General features: G+C 46.8%; 1 protein-coding gene across 1 annotated transcript in view; it reads right to left on the bottom strand.

Moving 5' to 3' along the window:
- LOC147717244 (keratin, type I cytoskeletal 16-like) overlaps window positions 1–18,150 on the bottom strand; it is a 39,524-nt gene extending 21,374 nt beyond the window's left edge. Inside the window, exons 1-4 of the mRNA XM_086924191.1 lie at window positions 17,377–18,150; window positions 13,929–14,011; window positions 8,800–8,956; window positions 6,098–6,259 (exon numbers count right to left, since the gene is read on the bottom strand). Coding sequence (XP_086780317.1) covers window positions 6,098–6,259; window positions 8,800–8,956; window positions 13,929–14,011; window positions 17,377–18,132 — 1,158 coding nt within the window. The 5' untranslated portion in view covers window positions 18,133–18,150. The remainder of the gene's footprint in view (window positions 1–6,097; window positions 6,260–8,799; window positions 8,957–13,928; window positions 14,012–17,376) is intronic.
- Window positions 18,151–18,360: the final 210 nt, after the last annotated feature.

Genomic DNA, 18,360 nt, shown 5'->3' with positions numbered 1-18,360 from the left:
TGATGAATTCCTTGAGGATGGGTGGACCTTTGTTATGGAGAGTTTTGTGGGCCAGACAGAGGGCTTTGAAAGCAACCCTTTCTCTGACTGGGAGCCAGTGAAGAAGCTTCAGAGCTGGCTTTGCCGAAGATCTGGCTGGGGTGTGAGTAAGTAGGCGGGCCGCGGCGTTTTGGATTTTCTGCAGGGTATTGAGTGTAGCTTCAGGGGCACCCAGGTAGAATGCATTGCTGTAATCTAGCCTCCCCAAGATGAAGCCCTGGATCAATAGTTTCCTGGAGGTGGCAGGAAGCAGGGGGAAGACCTTTCTGCAAGCCCTGAGGAGTCTGAAGCATATTCCTGCCGTCTTTTTGGCCTGAGTTCTGAAGCTCAGATCCTTTTCGAGCCATACGCCCAGGCTCTTAACCTCCTCCTTGGGTGCAGGGGGGTCACCTAGACAGTCGGGCCAGATGTTAGGCGGCAAGGAGGGCCCTTTATGTCCGAGCAGCAGAATCTCGGTCTTGGACAAATTCAATTTCAGCGTTGAGGTGTTCATCCAGCTGTGGATTTCGGTGAGACAGCTATGAAGGTCAGAGGGATCTTGGTGAGGGTGTGAGAGGGTTACCACCAGCTGGGTATCGTCGGCGTAATTGATGATCGTTACGCCGAACGGGTTGACCAATTTCTCCAGCGGGGACATATAAACGTTGAATAACGTAGGGCTAAGAGATGAGCCCTGCGGTACTCCGCAACGGAGGGGGATTGCGGGGGAGTGGCTGTCATTTTCCCAGACTTGAAAGGAGCGTCCATCTAGGAAAGACGTGAGCCACTTCAAGGCCGTGCCCCTTACTCCAATGTCTCCCAGTCGTTGGATTAAGGTGTGGTGGTTTACAGTGTCGAAGGCCGCACTGAGGTCCAGGAGGATCACTGCCACTGATCCTCCTGTGTCCAGAATGCTTCTGGCCTTCTCCACTGCCGCCAGGAGGGTGGTGTCGGTGCCCTGGCCTGGGCGGAAACCTGTCTGGGAGTTCCTGAGTAAGTTGTTGCTCTCTAGGAATAGTGATAGTTTTTTATTCACTAGCTTCTCCGTGATTTTACTGTTTCCTGGGAGAAGGGAGATTGGTCTATAGTTGGCTAGGTCCAGGGGGTCCAGTGAAGGTTTCTTTAGAAGACCTTTGACCACCGCCGCTTTCCAGCTTGGAGGGACTACTCCCTGAGAAAGGGAGGTGTAGATGGGGGACGTGAGAGGAGGGATAATGGTGTTGGACACTTTTTTCAGGAAGCGAAGCGGGGCAGGGTCGCTAGGGGAGCCACTTTTGATTGTGGCCAGTGTCGCGGCTATCTCTTCCGTGGATACTGGGCTAAGCATGGGCGAATTTTGCGAATCTCGCGTTCGCGAATTTTGCGGATTTGCGAACTCGCAATCCACAAAATCCGCGAATTCTCGCGAATTTGCAGATTTTTTTTTGTGTTCGGGCGGGTTTCTGCCAGTTCGCAAGGGTTTTGTACAATTTCGCAAAACGCGAACTTACCTGTCGGGTCGCATGTTTCGCGAACTTGTTGTTTCTACGTGTCCAGCCTGTTTGGGACACTCTTCTTCATCACTGCCACTCTCTGTCACCACTGCCACTCTCTGACTACTCATGCCACCCTCTGGCCCACCCATGCCACCCTCTGTTTCATCACAGCACCCTCTGGTTGTCCAGTCAGTGTACATTATTGTGGCAACGCAAGCACACCTTCCCTGCCTCAAGTGACCTGAATTAATTTGGGGCTGATTAATGTGTCACAGAATATTTTTTTAGCTGGCACCTGCTTCCTTAGTGCTTCCTGATTAGTGATCTTTTGCACTTGCTAAGTGCTTTCATTGTTGCAAAATTAGTTACAACACCTGCCCTGCCCCAACTGACAATAATGAATTAGGGGCTGATTAATGGATTTGAACTTCCAGCCTGGCTCCTGCTTGTCTCCCTTAGCTGTAATTCAGGACCTTTGTGGCATATGTGTAACTATTCTGAGGTTCAGAGCAGGGTCACATAATAGTTGCAACTGGCAACTGAACTCTGGAGGGGCCCCTCAGGAAGTACTACAGGAAATGGCTACTAATGATGAGCCTGAACTTTTGAACCTGGTAAGTAGTTTCAGTTTTGCTAAGATCGTATTTCTGCAATTTTGCGCTTATTCGCGGGGCGCGAAGTTGTACTGGGAAGCCGCGAACTCACGCGAACAGTGCGAGCAAGCCATAAAATCCGCTGCTCGCGGATTTGCGGATTTTGCGGGAGATTCGCGAATCTCGCGGATTGCGAATTTACCGAAAATCCGCAAAATCCGCGAGCGAAACGGATTTTCCGCCCATGCTTATACTGGGCCGAAGGTGTCGAGAATGGGAGAAGGGCCATCGGTGTGGTAGTGGGGAGAGATGGAAGGGTCCCCGTCCATATGGCCGGCGTCGAAGGGGGGTAGGGACGCGAGAATTTTTTGAATTTTCTCGTCAAAGAAAGTGGCTAGTTTAATACATTTACTTTCCGCTGCTTTAGGATCCAGAGGTTTCGTAGGGGGGTCCGGAGCATGAAGGAGTTCTTTAAGAATGGCAAAGGTTTCATGGGCCGAGCAGGAGGAGTTTTTAATTCTATCTTCGTAGAATGCGCTCTTGGTTTTGTGGAGTTCCCGTTTGTAAGATTTTAGGGAGGCACGGAATATGTCTTTCTTGTCTGCCGTCTTATCTTTCCTCCATGTGCGTTCGTTTCTCTTGCAATCCTTCCGTAAGAGATTTAATTCGGGGGTGTACCAGGGAGAGGGGTTGACTCTCTTGGTACGTTTGAGGGTGCTGGATCTCGGGAGGATGCAATCCAGAGATTGGGTGACCCATGTATTAAACTCAGTATCAGCAGTAATGGTGTCTTGAGAGGGGGGGGATATCTTCCCGAAGTTTGGCTGCCCATTCATCTGGGACCAGTTTGTGCCAACGTCTGATAAGGGTTCTGATTTTGGGAGGTTGGGGTGGGGGAATGTTGATGTGCCATTCAAAGGGGACCAGGAAGTGGTCGGTCCAGGGAAGGGGGAGGTGAGGGCGGGTGTTCAGATCTTGAATATTTGTGAAGATGGGGTCAAGTAACTGTCCTTTGTCGTGAGTGGCCTGTGGGTTCTTTAAGCTGAGGCCAATGGAGGAGATGTCTTGTAAAAGTTCGGCAGCCTGAGTGTCGACTGGGTCCAAAAAATGGAGATTGAGGTCCCCTAGTAAGAGATAATTCGAGGAGGTCGTACACTCAAGGGTGATATGGTCCAAGAGCTTGCTGGGGAATTCTGCGAGTTGGCCGGGGGGGGGGCGATATACAAGCAGACCAGACAAAGATGTTACTGGAGAGATTTGGATGGAGAAGTGGCAGCTTTCGCAGTCTTTGATGTTGCCATCAGAAATTCTGCAGGTGAAGGCATCCTTGAATATTATGGCTAGGCCGCCTCCTCTACTACGTGGTCTATTCAGAGAGCAGATTTGATAGCCCGGAGGGAGTGCGTTGACAATGTCAGGGCCGTTGTTGGGAGTGAGCCATGTTTCAGTGAGAAACAGAATATCCATAGCGTGGTTTAAAATCAAGAGGTTTATTTCGTGGGCGTGTTTAACAAGAGACCTGCAGTTGAGTAGACCTAGTTGAAGGCCACTGTGTTCCGAGTCTGTGCCGGGAGGATTGCAGAGACTGCAGCCGGTAAATGGGTTATCGCCCATATGGGTATAATTGCAGGAGGGATGTTTTTGTGTATTTAGGGCCAGAAGCCTATCTCGGGTGTAGGCAGGGCATTTCTTGAGAGAAATGGGTAGAGTAACTGGGCCTGGGTCCGGCTGGGCCCTGACGGGCCCAGACGGGCTTGCCTTTGGCGCGCCTTTGGCGCGCTGACGGCGCGCCCACTGCGCCCGCTGCGCCCGTCCGCTGCGCGTCCTGGTGCTGCACATGATTTTATACAGGAAGAGGGGCTTTGGAGGCGTGGCCTGACGAAGTGGGCGTGGCCTGTGAGCAGGCTCGCTCGCTGATGGCGGTGATGGCGGTTACCTACCCCGTGGCAGCGTTCAGATCGACTGCACAGGTGTTAAAGGTTCTGGATAAGTGCCCCAACCAGACTAGCAGGTGAGGGAGAAGTGCGCAAATTATTAAAATCAATTTCACACAAACAAAGTTTTTAAAAGTGCAGATTCAAACAGAGCTCCCGGCTGTGCCTCAGGAGTACAGGATCTCGGGAAGGCTGAGCGTCGGCGCTTTAAGTAGTCGCAGGGGGCGTGGCCTGGAAAGTGGGCGTGGCCTGATGAAGTGGGCGTGGCCTGTGAGCAGGCTCGCTCGCTGATGGCGGTGATGGCGGTTACCTACCCCGTGGCAGCGTTCAGATCGGCTGCATGGGTGTTAAAGGTTCTGGATAAGTGCCCCAACCAGACTAGCAGGTGAGGGAGAAGTGCGCAAATTATTAAAATCAATTTCACACAAGCAAAGTTTTTAAAAGTACAGATTCAAACAGAGCTCCCGGCTGTGCCTCAGGAGTACAGGATCTCGGGAAGGCTGAGCGTCGGCGCTTTAAGTAGTCGCAGGGGGCGTGGCCTGGAAAGTGGGCGTGGCCTGACGAAGTGGGCATGGCCTGTGAGCAGGCTCGCTCGCTGATGGCAGTGATGGCGGTTACCTACCCGGTGGCAGCGTTCAGATCGGCTGCACGGGTGTTAAAGGTTCTGGATAAGTGCCCCAACCAGACTATCAGGTGAGGGAGAAGTGTGCAAATTATTAAAATCAATTTCACACAAACAAAGTTTTTAAAAGTACAGATTCAAACAGAGCTCCCAGCTGTGCCTCAGGAGTACAGGATCTGGGGAAGGCTGAGCGTCGGCGCTTTACGTAGTCGCAGGGGGCGTGGCCTGGTAAGTGGGCGTGGCCTGATGAAGTGGGCGTGGCCTGTGAGCAGGCTCGCTCGCTGATGGCGGTGATGGCGGTTACCTACCCCGTGGCAGCGTTCAGATCGGCTGCACGGGTGTTAAAGGTTCTGGATAAGTGCCCCAACCAGACTAGCAGGTGAGGGAGAAGTGCGCAAATTATTAAAATCAATTTCACACAAACAAAGTTTTTAAAAGTACAGATTCAAACAGAGCTCCCGGCTGTGCCTCAGGAGTTGAGGAGAAGTTAGATGAGAGTGGAGAGTGTACTAAGGCTAAGAAAAGGAGAGCGCTTGGGGAGGGCGGACCAGGAAGAGAAGGCTGGAGATTGGTATGGAGAGAGGGAGCAGGAAGCCAATTCACCAAAAATCCAGGGTAGCGGAAGCGACATCACGCACCTTGTGTTCTTCAGTTTCACTCACACACATATGCTTGCACATACACACTGATTCACACGTAACACTCTCCCTTTCTTATTTAAACACACACCCAACAGCACGGACACAACATACATTTAAAAAGCAGGTTTATTTTTTAATTACCACAGCTGCAATGGAAAGTCATATTCCAGCTAACTGTCCTTCATTTTTTATTACACTAGTGGTGTATAATAAAACATTATTCACGATTAGTGTCATAAAAAAATTAAGAGAACACAAAGAAAGTGGAGCCCCAACATTCATTCATGAGGGTGAGCTGCCACTGGGTTCCTGGCACTGATGTTGCCACCTCTAAGATCAGGGGTTGCCACGGGTTGCAAGGGGCAAGCCAGGGGTCGAAACTGGGACCCCTGGCGACCCCTAATGATGTCCATGAGAGGGAGCTTGGAAGGCAGAATCCCAGAGATGCTAGAGCTGAAGTGATGAGACTGCGAGGTCACCCAGGACTGATTGCAGATAGGAGGAGAAGCCAAAGTCATGAATCTGAGTGGAGAAGGTATAGAAGGGTCTGGGAGTCAACACTAAGAAGTGGCCGGAGGGTGGGCTCAGAGATGCCACAAGAGGCATACAGGTGGAGAACAGTAGAGGCTGACGGACAGAGAGATGGGACAACATTGCAGAGAGGGATATAGTGAGAAGAGTGCCTAGACTAAGCATTTGTGTATGTGCAATGGGAGCGACAGGAGGCTGGCCCAGCAAGTGTGGAACATTGACCTTTGCGGCATCTTCCTTCCTCCCCTCTTTCCACACCCCTTTCTTTCTTCCCGAATGGTACCTTCTGGATGAACCACTGCTCGGCTTCCATGCGGTTCTTCTCAGTGAGTATCTCGTAATCGGCCCTCATGTCTTTCAGGCGCTTGGTCAGCGCGACCCCTGGAGCGGCATCAATCTCCACATTGACCTGGCCAGCAGCCTGGCCCTGTAGCTCCTTGAGCTCCTGTAACAAGAAAAACATGTGTGAGCTATATCTGGAAGCGTAAGCCGCTCGGACAAGCACCAAGCCAGGTCTGGCACGATGTGCATATCTGTGGCCAACCGAAAGGTGGTCCTCCCATCCTGTCAAGGATGATGACACAAGTAACATTTAGCAGGACAAGAATAATAAGCCCATATTTTGTAAATGCCAAATATAATCTTGTTATCATTATTTTAGTTCAACAGATTTTATTTCAAAGTGACAACAGGAATTGAGTAATATAGGGAATAGCATAGGGGAGAAATACAAATCTGTTACATTGAAATATTCCGGGAATATGCGTCTTGAGCATAATCACCTAAACCAAAAGTCTGTGTTAAACCCTCCCGGCTGACATCTCTGCGATATGAAGTCCGCATATTTAAACCTTGACAGGTCTGGATCAACCTCGTATCATTATGAGGTGGGTTAGATAAGCACCACTGAGCAGGATAACAGTCAATTATTTTATTCACAGTGCGTGTAATGCCAAAACCGTGGCAACTATTAATATTATTATTATTATTATTATTATCATCATCATTTTTATTTTTAGCATTATCGTTATTATTATTGTTATCATCAGCATAAGCATTATTATTGATATTATTATGAATATTATTATTAATATTATTATCATGATCATTATTATCATACTTATTATTATTATTATTATTATTATTATTATTATTATTATTATTATTATTATTATTATTATTAATATTATAATTCTTATCAATATTATTATGTATCATCATCATCCTCACTATCATTATTATTAGTATTATCATCATCATCATCATGATTATTATATTATTATTATAATCATCATCATTATCATTATTCTCATTATAATTATTAATATTATTGTTGTTAATATTAATATTATGTTTATTATTATTGCTACGTTGTATGCTTATACGTATTTTCCTCTTCCCTTCCCGCCTTGGGGCTTTTGGTTGATTTGTGCTGCGTTCACACTTCTGGGACTGGACATTTTAGTGTGTGCAGATATATATGACAAAAGCACTTACAACTGCACATTAATATTCGATACATTTGCACTGGATACCCCTAACCACTCATTTGCAACATACCTAGAAGTACTAACTTGTGTGTAAACTTAAGCGTGTAAGTTACGCACCCATGAAAAGCAGATGTTCACAGTTCGTAGTTACTCGTATTTACTGGAGTAAGGCAGTCGTACAGCTGTAAATCAATTATGATGTAAATAAGGCTCATGGTATGGTCCTTGCTCCCTCTAATCTGCTCCTACGTGTAAGAGAATGTAATAGCTTGTCCTACATATAGCTCTCATGCCACACTTCTAACATTTCTATGCGCTGTAAACAGCAGGTGCTATACTGGGGCACTCGATTTACCAGAAGCATGAAAGCTTTAGTAGGCGCATCTGGATTGGGTCTGATGGACCTGCAGACGACAGCAGACCCAGCAACAAGCACTTAATTCACTAAATCATATTTCTGGATCAAAGTCCACATACCATGGAAAATGGCCATACACGTCCTCAGATATATTGACCATGCAACCCCCCTCTTTGTTCACGCGCTATGAGGACAGGTGAGAACATTGGAAATGTCAAGCTGAGCCTCCAGTCCATTGATCTCACCTCCACAATTGTGGGCGCCCCAAATTCACGAAGAGAACTTGGAAGGCAGGCAGACAGTGCTGTGACGCTACACAATTAGTCCTCTAGTGCATAGTCTGGCATCCACTCTCCTCTTATTAATTGGTGGCACAATGCGAGGCTCCCTGCCAGGGTTCATCAGATCCCTGTGTCTGTTTTAGTGCCCTCAGTCAACAGGGTGACTGTAAAAGGACCGTCTTTTCAGTGTAGGCATTTTATCTAAATTGTATTTTACACCATTTGAAGGTGTATAAATGGTATGAGGATGCTGTGTTGTTTCTGAACTTTGGGTCAAAGGCCCACTTGTGTACAATTGAGTATTGCTGGGTGTATTTGGTGTAGGATGTGGCACTATTTCTCTCTATCTCTTGAGTGAGTTTGGAAAGCTGCACACCTGTTTACTACCTTACCCTCTTGCTGCATGTGCATAGATGCACATTGGTGCATCTAGTGATCTTCATTCTCAACTATGCATCGTGAATTTACTTCCACTTACACAACTGTGTGTGGCACAGTGACCCGACTTCCATATCTACAACTATTGAATCAATATACCAGAGAACCACCGGAAGTTCTGAATGATTCTAAAAAGTCATCTTCTGGATAAGATTTGCTTCCATCGCGTTTTGTGAAGTTGTCATCTACATGGGGTTATCTCCACATACCATGCTATACTCCAACCTTCTTTGATTGATGCAAACACACACACTCGCATGATTGGAAGATCTAAAGTTCTTGAGCACAACATTAAGCCTGTAGAGATGTGATGACTTGAATCTAGTAGTTACTTTTGATCTGGCTTCCACAGCTTTGCTGGGCGTCAGGAATTCCACAGGTCACCACAACTTGTGTGGGGTCTTTATTTATACCATACCTCTTGGTGGTTTGTCTTAAGGTAGGTCAGCTCCTCAGTCATGGTTTCGATCTGGACTTCCAAATCTGCCCGGGCCATGTTCTGCTCTTCTAGAATCCGGCGTAGGCCGATGATATCAGCCTGGACAGATTGATGGAAGTATAGTTCATTCTCATACCTAGGCAAGAAAGAAAGAAAGATTTATAGATTGTAAATAAGGCACCACAGCTCCAATGCAGATTATAAACTGAGAATAAATATGGTAGCAGTGACCAGAAGAGTCCGCAATTTTAAAGTTCTCCTCGTTGCGGTGGTTGTCTCCACATGTGAGAAGTCCCTCTTCAGATATGACGTCAACATTTGAACTCTTTCTCTGCTCAGGATTGGGCATAACTTCTGAAATGCAACTACATTTTTAGATAGTCTCGATGGTTGGACAGGGTCCTAAACAGCGATTTAAATGGGCAGGTACTGTCCAATACTGAGTACCGCCCTTTTTATTTTGAGAGGGACATTACCTGCACTTCTCAAGAGAGGCATAATACTTTTTATTGGAGAATACTGGCACATTTCAGTAACAAGCAGGTACTTTGGTACCTAGAACCTGCACTTCTATATTTCCATTTCAAGAACTGGTCCTAAAGTCCTTGAGGACACGCCCTACCCTACGTGGGTTATAATGGACAAGCCCACCCACAGTGCCTTCTCAGAACGGAAGGCATGGCGGGCTTGTCCATTATATCCCAGCAGAAATAGTCCCTGCAGCTCAGGGCTTTAAGTCGGCCGGGTCCTGCCGGTGTTGAACACAGGCAGTTTTTAAAAATGGACATCGAAACTGGTACTTATTCGGCTCTGTTTTCATGCCCTGGAACAGACAGTCCAGTTTTTCCACAAACTGTGGCTTTCGAGTGAGCATGCGCACCAGTGTGAAAAAGATGTGCACATGCTCGCTTTTAACTAATGGAGCAGTTGCGAGTGACGTCACACCAGGTGAGTGTTGAGGCGCGAAGGGGATCCTATAGAGACTTTTTCTATCTGGATTTCCATTCCTTTTCTGTAAAGCCAGAGCAGCAAGAGCATTCTCGTGCCAGCCACTGTGGAAATCAAATCACTGGAACCACCTGGGACCAAACTGGACCACAATGCCCCTGCTTTGCCCACTGGAGTCCAAGCTTACGGTAGAGGACCAGCAGCATCCAACCACCAGTACGACCCTGCTCTGCTATTTCAGAGCAAGTGACCGGCCTGCACACTGCAGTGAAATCCAGCCACAGGGGAAGGGTTTCTCCTTTCAAAAGGATTTGCTGAGGTACCAGCCTGCGTGATCCTGCCCAGCGCTAACAGCACCAGGAAGTTTCAACTCTGAGCAAAGATTTGGATGTTGTGCTGTTTTTCTTTTCTTCTTGCTAACTCCATGGTGTGTCCCAGTGTTTGTATATTCCTGACATAGATTTAGGGGTGGCAAATAATCGCCATGTACAACTTTGGATGCACCCCACAGTGCTCGTGCTGAGGTGTGGGAAATGTGTAAGTCCCGCACATAAACAACCAATGGCATTTTGCTTTTTCCATGTGTGCTGCAAAAATGAGGAGGATTCATGCATTTCTCTTGTTTCTCCAACTTAAGACCAGGTTTTCCCTGGTCTTAATTTTGGTGCTGCCTCCTATGTACCCCACCCTTGTACATAGGGGGCAGCGTCAAAAACAATGAGTGTTGCAGTGGAACGCCCACCTCAACACCCACTGCCCCCCCTTTCACGCTAACCATAGCATGAAAGGGGGCCTTATTTACGAGGCAGCCTTAAACTACGTTAAGTGGCTTAACACTGCCTTGTAAATAAGGCGAAGCCCATATCACCACCACAACGTCGGTAAAAGTGACGCTGTTGTGGCGATAGGGGCTTGTACATATGCACCTATGTTTTGAATGTATAGCTTTTCCACCAGTCCACACATCGTTCTACGCTTTATTTACGTTCAAATGGACACCTATTTTTTTCCTGGCTGTGAGCAGGCAATATTTTTGTCTTCTCTATCATTTTCTCTTCACCTTGAGCTAATTGCTTTTGTGTCTCATACTCAATTGTACACAGATGTACCACCATTTACTCAACCAAAACCCATCAACAACAGACTTTGTTACAGAACATGGTCAACTACCTATACCATGGGTGCAACCCATTGCTCTGCTTCATGGATAGTAAAAAAAAAAAGTAAAACACAAAATGTGACATTACATACATTTCCTAGCATTGGCAACCAGACATTACAATATATGATGTCTTCCATCAGAACAGCAAGCTTTAGGCCTCGGGTGAACAATGCAGAGATAATCCATTCGTCGGCAGGTTCAGGCACTAATAATACTCCAGGAACACACGTATAATCTTAGTGTTAGCGGTTTGCCATGCTTGCACCTTGGGGAGAGACCACCCGTCTGCTGAGAATATTTAAATTTGTTCCATCAAGTAACTAGACGATAGTCACCACTCATCAATTCTGTGTACATACTCAATGCAGACAGAGGGTTTATGGTCCTGGTTGTAGTCCACAAGCTAAAATTCCACTGGCAGTGACATTTAGTCAACGTATCTGCTTCACTGCATCATCAAATAAAAGCATTAAAATATTATTGTGGTCTCAAGACCTGTCTCTTCGAATGATCCTCCACCCAGCGGGACCAGCAGCCCCACCCAAGCGCCTTGAGACCCTCACGGGTGAATAGCCGCACTTTATAAGCCCCTGATTTATTAATTGAACAAAAAAGTGAGCATTTTGAAGGAAGTCACAAACGTATACCAGGATTAAAGGATCAATTAAGAAACTCTACAAGGAATAAATATTCAAAAGTCAAAAATGCCAACACACCGCCAAAACCCTGCTGGACCATCGACTTTTTTTTGGTCTCCACTATCAAAGTATCTTTATTCAGGGTCCTGCTCGCTGCACTTCAATTACATTAGAAGCAAACATGTACCCCAGGCATTGGACTTCCTTTTATTATCCTTTGCTGAGTGATACCTCGTGATTTTCATAAGCACACAATGCTAGTCCCCATGGTTTAGGCCACGCTCATAATTGGGTTTGCCACGCCCCTATTCGAGATCCCCTTGCCCCAGTTTTTTTCATCCCGCTCAAAGCCCTATGTGACTCTTGTCCAATGGGAGGGGTGAGCCCTGAATTCTATGTACTATAAGGAACTGTGGGCCCTTTGGAGGACTACATCCCAATAGGACAAGTAAACTTGGTGGCAGGTATGTAAATAATTCTCTGTAGAACTAAATATAGAACGTCGACAACAGCAATTCATTCCTAAAATCTGAAAGATCTCTTTCCAGCAGTACCATTATCTCAATGGGCCATTGTTCAGAGACATTTTGGCTCCTCTGGTAAGCCCTTTCCTCTCGCTTTGAACCATAGTCAGAAAATTAAAACCCCATGTAAGAGGATGGATATAGGACCACAGTTTCAAAAGAGGTGAACAATTCAGTTTTATTTTCGATTTGCATGTTTAGAGCAGCAGAAGCTGTTCATGCCATCGTTCTGGGGAACAGTCAGAACACTGCGGTCTAAACCGCGAGTGTTCCGACTCCGCAAGCTAAACCATGCTTGCCTTAACCACACATATGCGCAATTAAGGCAATGCGCAGTCTAGCTGTTTGCTGAATTGGACGAAAGCAGGAAGACCTCGCAGGAAGAGTTCCGCAGTGAGGTTAGTGAGGCTGGGCTGTAGCTCTGGGGGGGGGGGGGGTCGGAAAGTTTTGTGGGCTAGGGGTGTGTCGGGGTAAATTTGATGGCTGGGGGGTGGGTCAGGGTAGTTTTCTGGGCTGGGGGATGGAGTGCTTTGATGGGCTGGGGATGGTTTGGGGTAGTTTTGTGGGCAGGGGGTATGTCGGGGTTGTTTTGTGGGCTGGGGTGAGTCGGGTAGTTTTGTGAGCTGGGGGTGGATCTGAGGTAGTTTTGTAGGCTGGGGTGTGGGTCAGGGTAGTTTTGTGGGATTGGGTGTGTCAGGAGTACTTTTCTGGGTTGGGGTTTTGGGGCTAGTTTTCAGGGCTGGGGGGTTGGAGGTAGTTTTCAGGGCGGGGGGTTGGGCTATTTTTCTGGGCTTGGGGGTTTGGGGGTAGTTATCAGGGCTGGGGGTCAGGGGTAGTTTTCAGGGCTGGGGATTCGGAGTAGTTGTAAGGGATGGGGGAGGATCTAGTATTTTTTTTAAATTTGGGGTTTTGGGTATTAGACCTCAGGGCAAGGGGGAATGGGTAGTTGGGGTATTTTTTAGGACTTAGGGGTAGCCAGGGTAGTTTTTAGGGCTGGGGTAGGGCTGGGCTGGGTCAGGTTAAGGGACAGGGTTTTAGGCCTCGGGGCAGGGGGAGGGGAAGGGGTAGTCAGGGTAGATTTTAGGGCTAAAAGAAGGCGGGACGTTTTTAGGGCTGGAGGGGGTTGGGTAGTTTTAAAATAGGGGTTTGCCTAAGCGCAGTGGAAGGGGTTGGGGCAGGGACAGCGCAAGGGGGTCTGAGGGGGTTGAGGTAGTGTTTAAGGCTTAGGTACAGCGTGGGGGTTGGGAAGGGTTAGGAGTATTTGGACCTCAGGGCGGCGACAGGGTTTGGGGGAGTTTGTAGCTTTGGGCGGGGGATGGGGGTCACAAACTTAGCCACCCATACCCTTTTACCATTCATGCCTTTACCACAAAATTACATGGTAAAGGCATGCATGGTAAAGGAATGCATGGTTAAGACGCATTTGTGGTTTAGGCGGCATAGTAGAGGCACACGTGGTTTATCCAGTCGTGCCTCTTTCATACAACCCATCCTTCTTCATGAAACGCATTTAGAACCAAACCTGACGTTGATTTGCAATAATAAGAACAATAATATTAATAGGGACATGTGTATTCTTGGGAAAGAGTTATTGAGTAAAATGTTGTTGCATGTTTTTCAGGAAAACGTTTTCATCCTTGAGAAAGGGTAGTGTGGAGCGAAACAAACACACATCAGTACCTTATGATAAGAAATCTGGGAGTACAATTAACTAAATTGGAATTGGAAAAGTGAAGCATAGAATATGTGTTCTCGGAAACCTTAATAGAAATATTTATAAAACCTTTGAGAGGGGCTGCAGTGAGCCCTCCTGCTGCCGCCCGCCACCCTACTCACTTTATTCTGAAGTCGTCGGCAGCCAGCCTGGCATTATCGATCTGCAGAACCAGCTTGGCATTGTCAATGGAGGGTGACTGTATCTGGAAGACAGGCACAGCAGATCACTTTATTAGTGAACGCAACACCATCAGGTAGACAGGCACTTATTATCACAGACAGGCACAGCAAATCACTTTATTAGTAAACTCGCCATCATCAGCTCATTTCTAGGTCTAATATTGTGGACTCAATTCAGACTTGCAATCTTAAACCTGAAGTCTAAATTTAGACTTGAAGTCTAGGGCCCAATTCAGAAAGGTTTTGGCGTTGCAGCACACGCAATGTAATTCTTTTTATTTATTTATTTGTTTACTCAACTCCGTTCGACACAATTCCGGAGTTTACTACCCCCAACCCTGCCCCTCCCCTACCCCGCCCCACAGCCCTGCAGCACTCCCTCGAGGAGCCGCATCTGAATTTAATAAGTCATTCAACTCAAAAGAAATTAATATAAAGAATGTATTTTTCCAATTTAAGTAGGAAAGACTCAGCAGGGCTCTTTTGCAAATACTATCAAGCACCACCGGCCGCCTCTACATTATGCTAAAATTGTCTCAGCCCACAGAAAGGCTGAAACTTGCAGACATCCTGCTGCTTGCCTTGGTGCTAAGCCCTTTCACACTAAATAACAGAGACATAAAATAGACTTTCAGAATGCCCAGGTGTGTGTGCATGTGGTGCGTGGGGTTCAGGGAAACGTGTTAATAGCCTTAGTTCCCACACACTGCAGGGCATTATTAGTTGGGAGTTGCCTGTTCCAGGAATATGTGCCTTGCGCCTCCACTTTGATACATGCCTGAGAGCAGTTGGTATCGTCCTCAGCAGAGGGAACAAAGATTAATTACATTTCAAATTAATAAAAACGTAGGAGCAGATTTAGAAACCCTTTGCGCCTCTTTGCGCTGTCATTGCGTCACTTTTTGTGGTTGAATCAGGCGTAAGGAGTGACGCAGTGTAGTGGGAATAGTCCACAAAATGCATTGCTGGAGTTGCGTCGTGCTTGCTACACAACTCCAGCAATGCGTGACTTTTGCCCCAAAAGATGCATCAGAATTTCTGACGCATCTGTCAATCCTTCCGCCATGGCGCACCGCATTGTAAATACGGCGCATCCATGGTGGCGCACGCATTTTTTAGGGTGCCACAAGGAAAGTGACGTAGCTTTATAGATGCGCCACTTTCTTGTAAATCTGCCCCATACTTTTTTTTTATGAGACGACGAGTTGTGTACATTTGAGAGAGGCAGATAGTGCCTCTGCCTTATTGTGAAGTAGAGTCACAAGCAGGAACAATCAGTTTGTCTTCAGGCATATATATGTGCTTGGAATGTGGATGCACGCCTGAAGGCTTCATGGCGCTTCAAGCAGTTGATCTGACAGAGTCTCCCTGTGTCTAAAGGTTTAGTCCTGTATTAAACTTACTTTGGTGATGTTGTATCTGAATGTGGCTAGAAGCAATGCTTTAAATGTCTAGATGAGTGAGAGTATCTATTGGATTAAATGTTGCACGTGCCATATTGATTATTGCAGACTGTGCACATCCTGCCCACTGTCCAAAAGGATACATGTAGGCATGCTTAAAATGTGATCTTATGTGAATTCTCTCTTTGACAAGAGCGTCAACCTGCTGCTCACGAGCTCTAACGTGCGCAAAATGTCACCATGTCTCAGTATCTAACAGCAGAAGAATCCTGGTTAGTTGTGCAAACCTACAACTTTTGTTAATATTTGTCAAGGAAATTGCATGAACACAGTCTCGATGTGGTCCGTTTTGAATTTGACTTCGATTAGCAGCCTATCCATTCAGGGAGTACCCTGGCCCTCGCGTCATCATGCCTTGCCCTGAAAATTCCAGCCATTTGCCGATTGTAATGCAGGTGGATTGATTTAGTCGTAAATTGTATCAACCCCGACTACCAAATCACCTGTGAAATGTATCAAGCCAATTTATAGCTTTGTTTTTTTCTTTTTTAACATCAAATAATCATTTACCTAAGAAATGCTGAACATAGCAACAGAATCGTGATACAAAAAGTGATTCGGTTTGGGTCATAAAATTAATTTTTGCATGTGAGATGCACCATGTATGTTGATTAGAAGACAGGCTAAATAAAACAACATCGACTGGCTATGGAACTTTCTATATGCATATTTACATTCTGACAGTAGAGTATAATCGCAAAGTACAGAAAGATTGAGCTGGTGAATAATGCGAAAAGAAGGTAGAGAGGGTAAAACATTTCTCCCTAATCCTGGGGTTACACCTGACCCTTCCCTTGGTGTAGGGCTGGGTCGTTTTACCATACCACTCGGTGCCCCATAGCTATTAGCGCGCTTTGCTGAACGTCTTTCCTGCAACAACCTGAGAAGACATCGGATTGCACCCTTTGCATTATCTTTCTTTTAATAACATGTTCTGGGTCAGGGATGCCCTGTTCAAAACGTCCCTCCAACATTATGACTTCTTGCCAGTCATGATGCCAGTTCAGGTGGAGCTTATGTAGCAATTCCTATACGTTGATTTACACACATATAATTGTAATGTGTGTGTGATGCAGAGTGCTCTAACACCCTACACTGGTATGTGTGGCGCTATATAACAAATCAAATGCAACTAAGATAGGCGGGTGATGGAGAGTTGAGGGGCATTGTTAAAAGGTGGTGGTGAGTGAATCTGGGGTGGAGGTGGTCCCCACCCCCACCATGGATGGGGAGGCGCCAACAAACATCGTTGCGCCACCAGCGCAAAAGTCGCCCTGCGCGCTGGAGTGACATGAATCGTCTTCATTAGGTTCAGGCAAAGCCCAACTGCTTCATTTTGCATTTCCTGAAGCTTTCGGATTTATTTGCTATTGGTCTGTATCTAGCCTTTGTATTCGTGGATCAGATTGGATAATACTCAACGCCAGGAATGATTGATTACCTGATGAGTGAACGAGCGATCTGAGGAAAGCTTCACTGAAATGTTTACTTATATTCCTGCCTCTAGGCACACGGCAGGGCACACACAAGTTATCGATTCAGCGGGTTCTGTTGGTGTGCCTACTGTTGCACCCAAGGAGCGCAGCCAATAGCTTGAACTGTTTTGTTACTGAATTCCATGTAGCATGTATTTCCAATGTACTCCCACATTTGCCAAAGACATCAGACATCAGAATATTTTTTACATTTAACAATCTCTATTAAATTTGCGGGTATTCATCACCTCAATGATTCCTAGCATTAGTGCTGCACTGAAAGGGCGTTGTAATGAAAAAAAACATGCAAAATTAAGTTTGATATCATAAGTATCTAAACATTTCTCAGACATTGATGAATAAAAAAGATACCATTCTGTTGCGTGTTTTGTTTGGGGAATGGCTTCGCCATTTTTGTTAAGTGTTGAAGTTAGGATGCCCTTTTCTTACCTTGCTCCTGAGTTCAGCAATTGTCTCAAAGTACTTGTTTTGGTCAGGATCAGGGCCGACAGTGCCAGAGTTGATCTGCTTTTCATACCACTCTCGAATTTTGACCTCTAGGTCCGCGTTTGCTGCTTCCAGAGCGCGCACCTTCTCCAGGTAGGTAGATAAGCGGTCGTTAAGGTTTTGCATGGTCTGCTTTTCATTGCCAGGGAAAAGACCTTCAGGGGCCCCATAATCACCAGGGAAACCAGGGCCCATCCCACTAACATAACCACCTCCACCACTCCCAGGCCCCTGAAATCCTGGACCATAGGCGTCTCCTGGACCAATACCAACACTACCTCCCATGCCACCTCCAAAGCTTGATCCCAGCCCACTCCTTAAACCTCCTGCAAAGCCACTACGAAAACCTGCTCCTTGGCCGCCACCAAAATCTCCCCCCTGGCTAACACCAAAACCTCCTCCCTGGCCAATGGCAAATCCAGACCCCTGGCTGGCCCCAAAACTGCTAATGTTCCTTCCAGACCCCATGCCTGCCAAGCTGCCGCCTGCACTCATGGCATAGTTGCTGCCAATGCTTTGGGCATAGTTGCCCCCTGCACCTCCACCCATGCTGTAGCCACCACCTGAGCCCTGGCGAAAGCTCATGGATGAGCCCCCACTCATGCTGCCCCCAAACCCAGCCCCACTGCTTTCATATTTTTGGGACGATAGCCTGCTATATCCACCTTCCCGCTGGACAGACATGCTTCTGGTTGCCATTTTGTGATGGCTGGAGGTTCTGCCTTTGCAAAGATCAGTGGCAGGCGTAGGTCTTTATATAAACCACCGTTTGGGTGTTGCAGTTCAGCCCAAGGCCCCCCCGACCCCACCCCATCCCCACCTCGAGTATCCGCCTTTTTCTCATGTTGGAAAGAGCTCTTTTTTTTGCCCGATCAGCTTTAAATGCAGAATTGAATGCACTCATTTCTAGGGGAATATGTCCCCAGG

The sequence above is a fragment of the Lissotriton vulgaris genome, chromosome 5 (assembly GCF_964263255.1).
Source record: "Lissotriton vulgaris chromosome 5, aLisVul1.2, whole genome shotgun sequence".
In the NCBI taxonomy this organism is placed as follows: domain Eukaryota; kingdom Metazoa; phylum Chordata; class Amphibia; order Caudata; family Salamandridae; genus Lissotriton; species Lissotriton vulgaris.
This window is presented reverse-complemented; position numbering and strand designations above follow the sequence as displayed.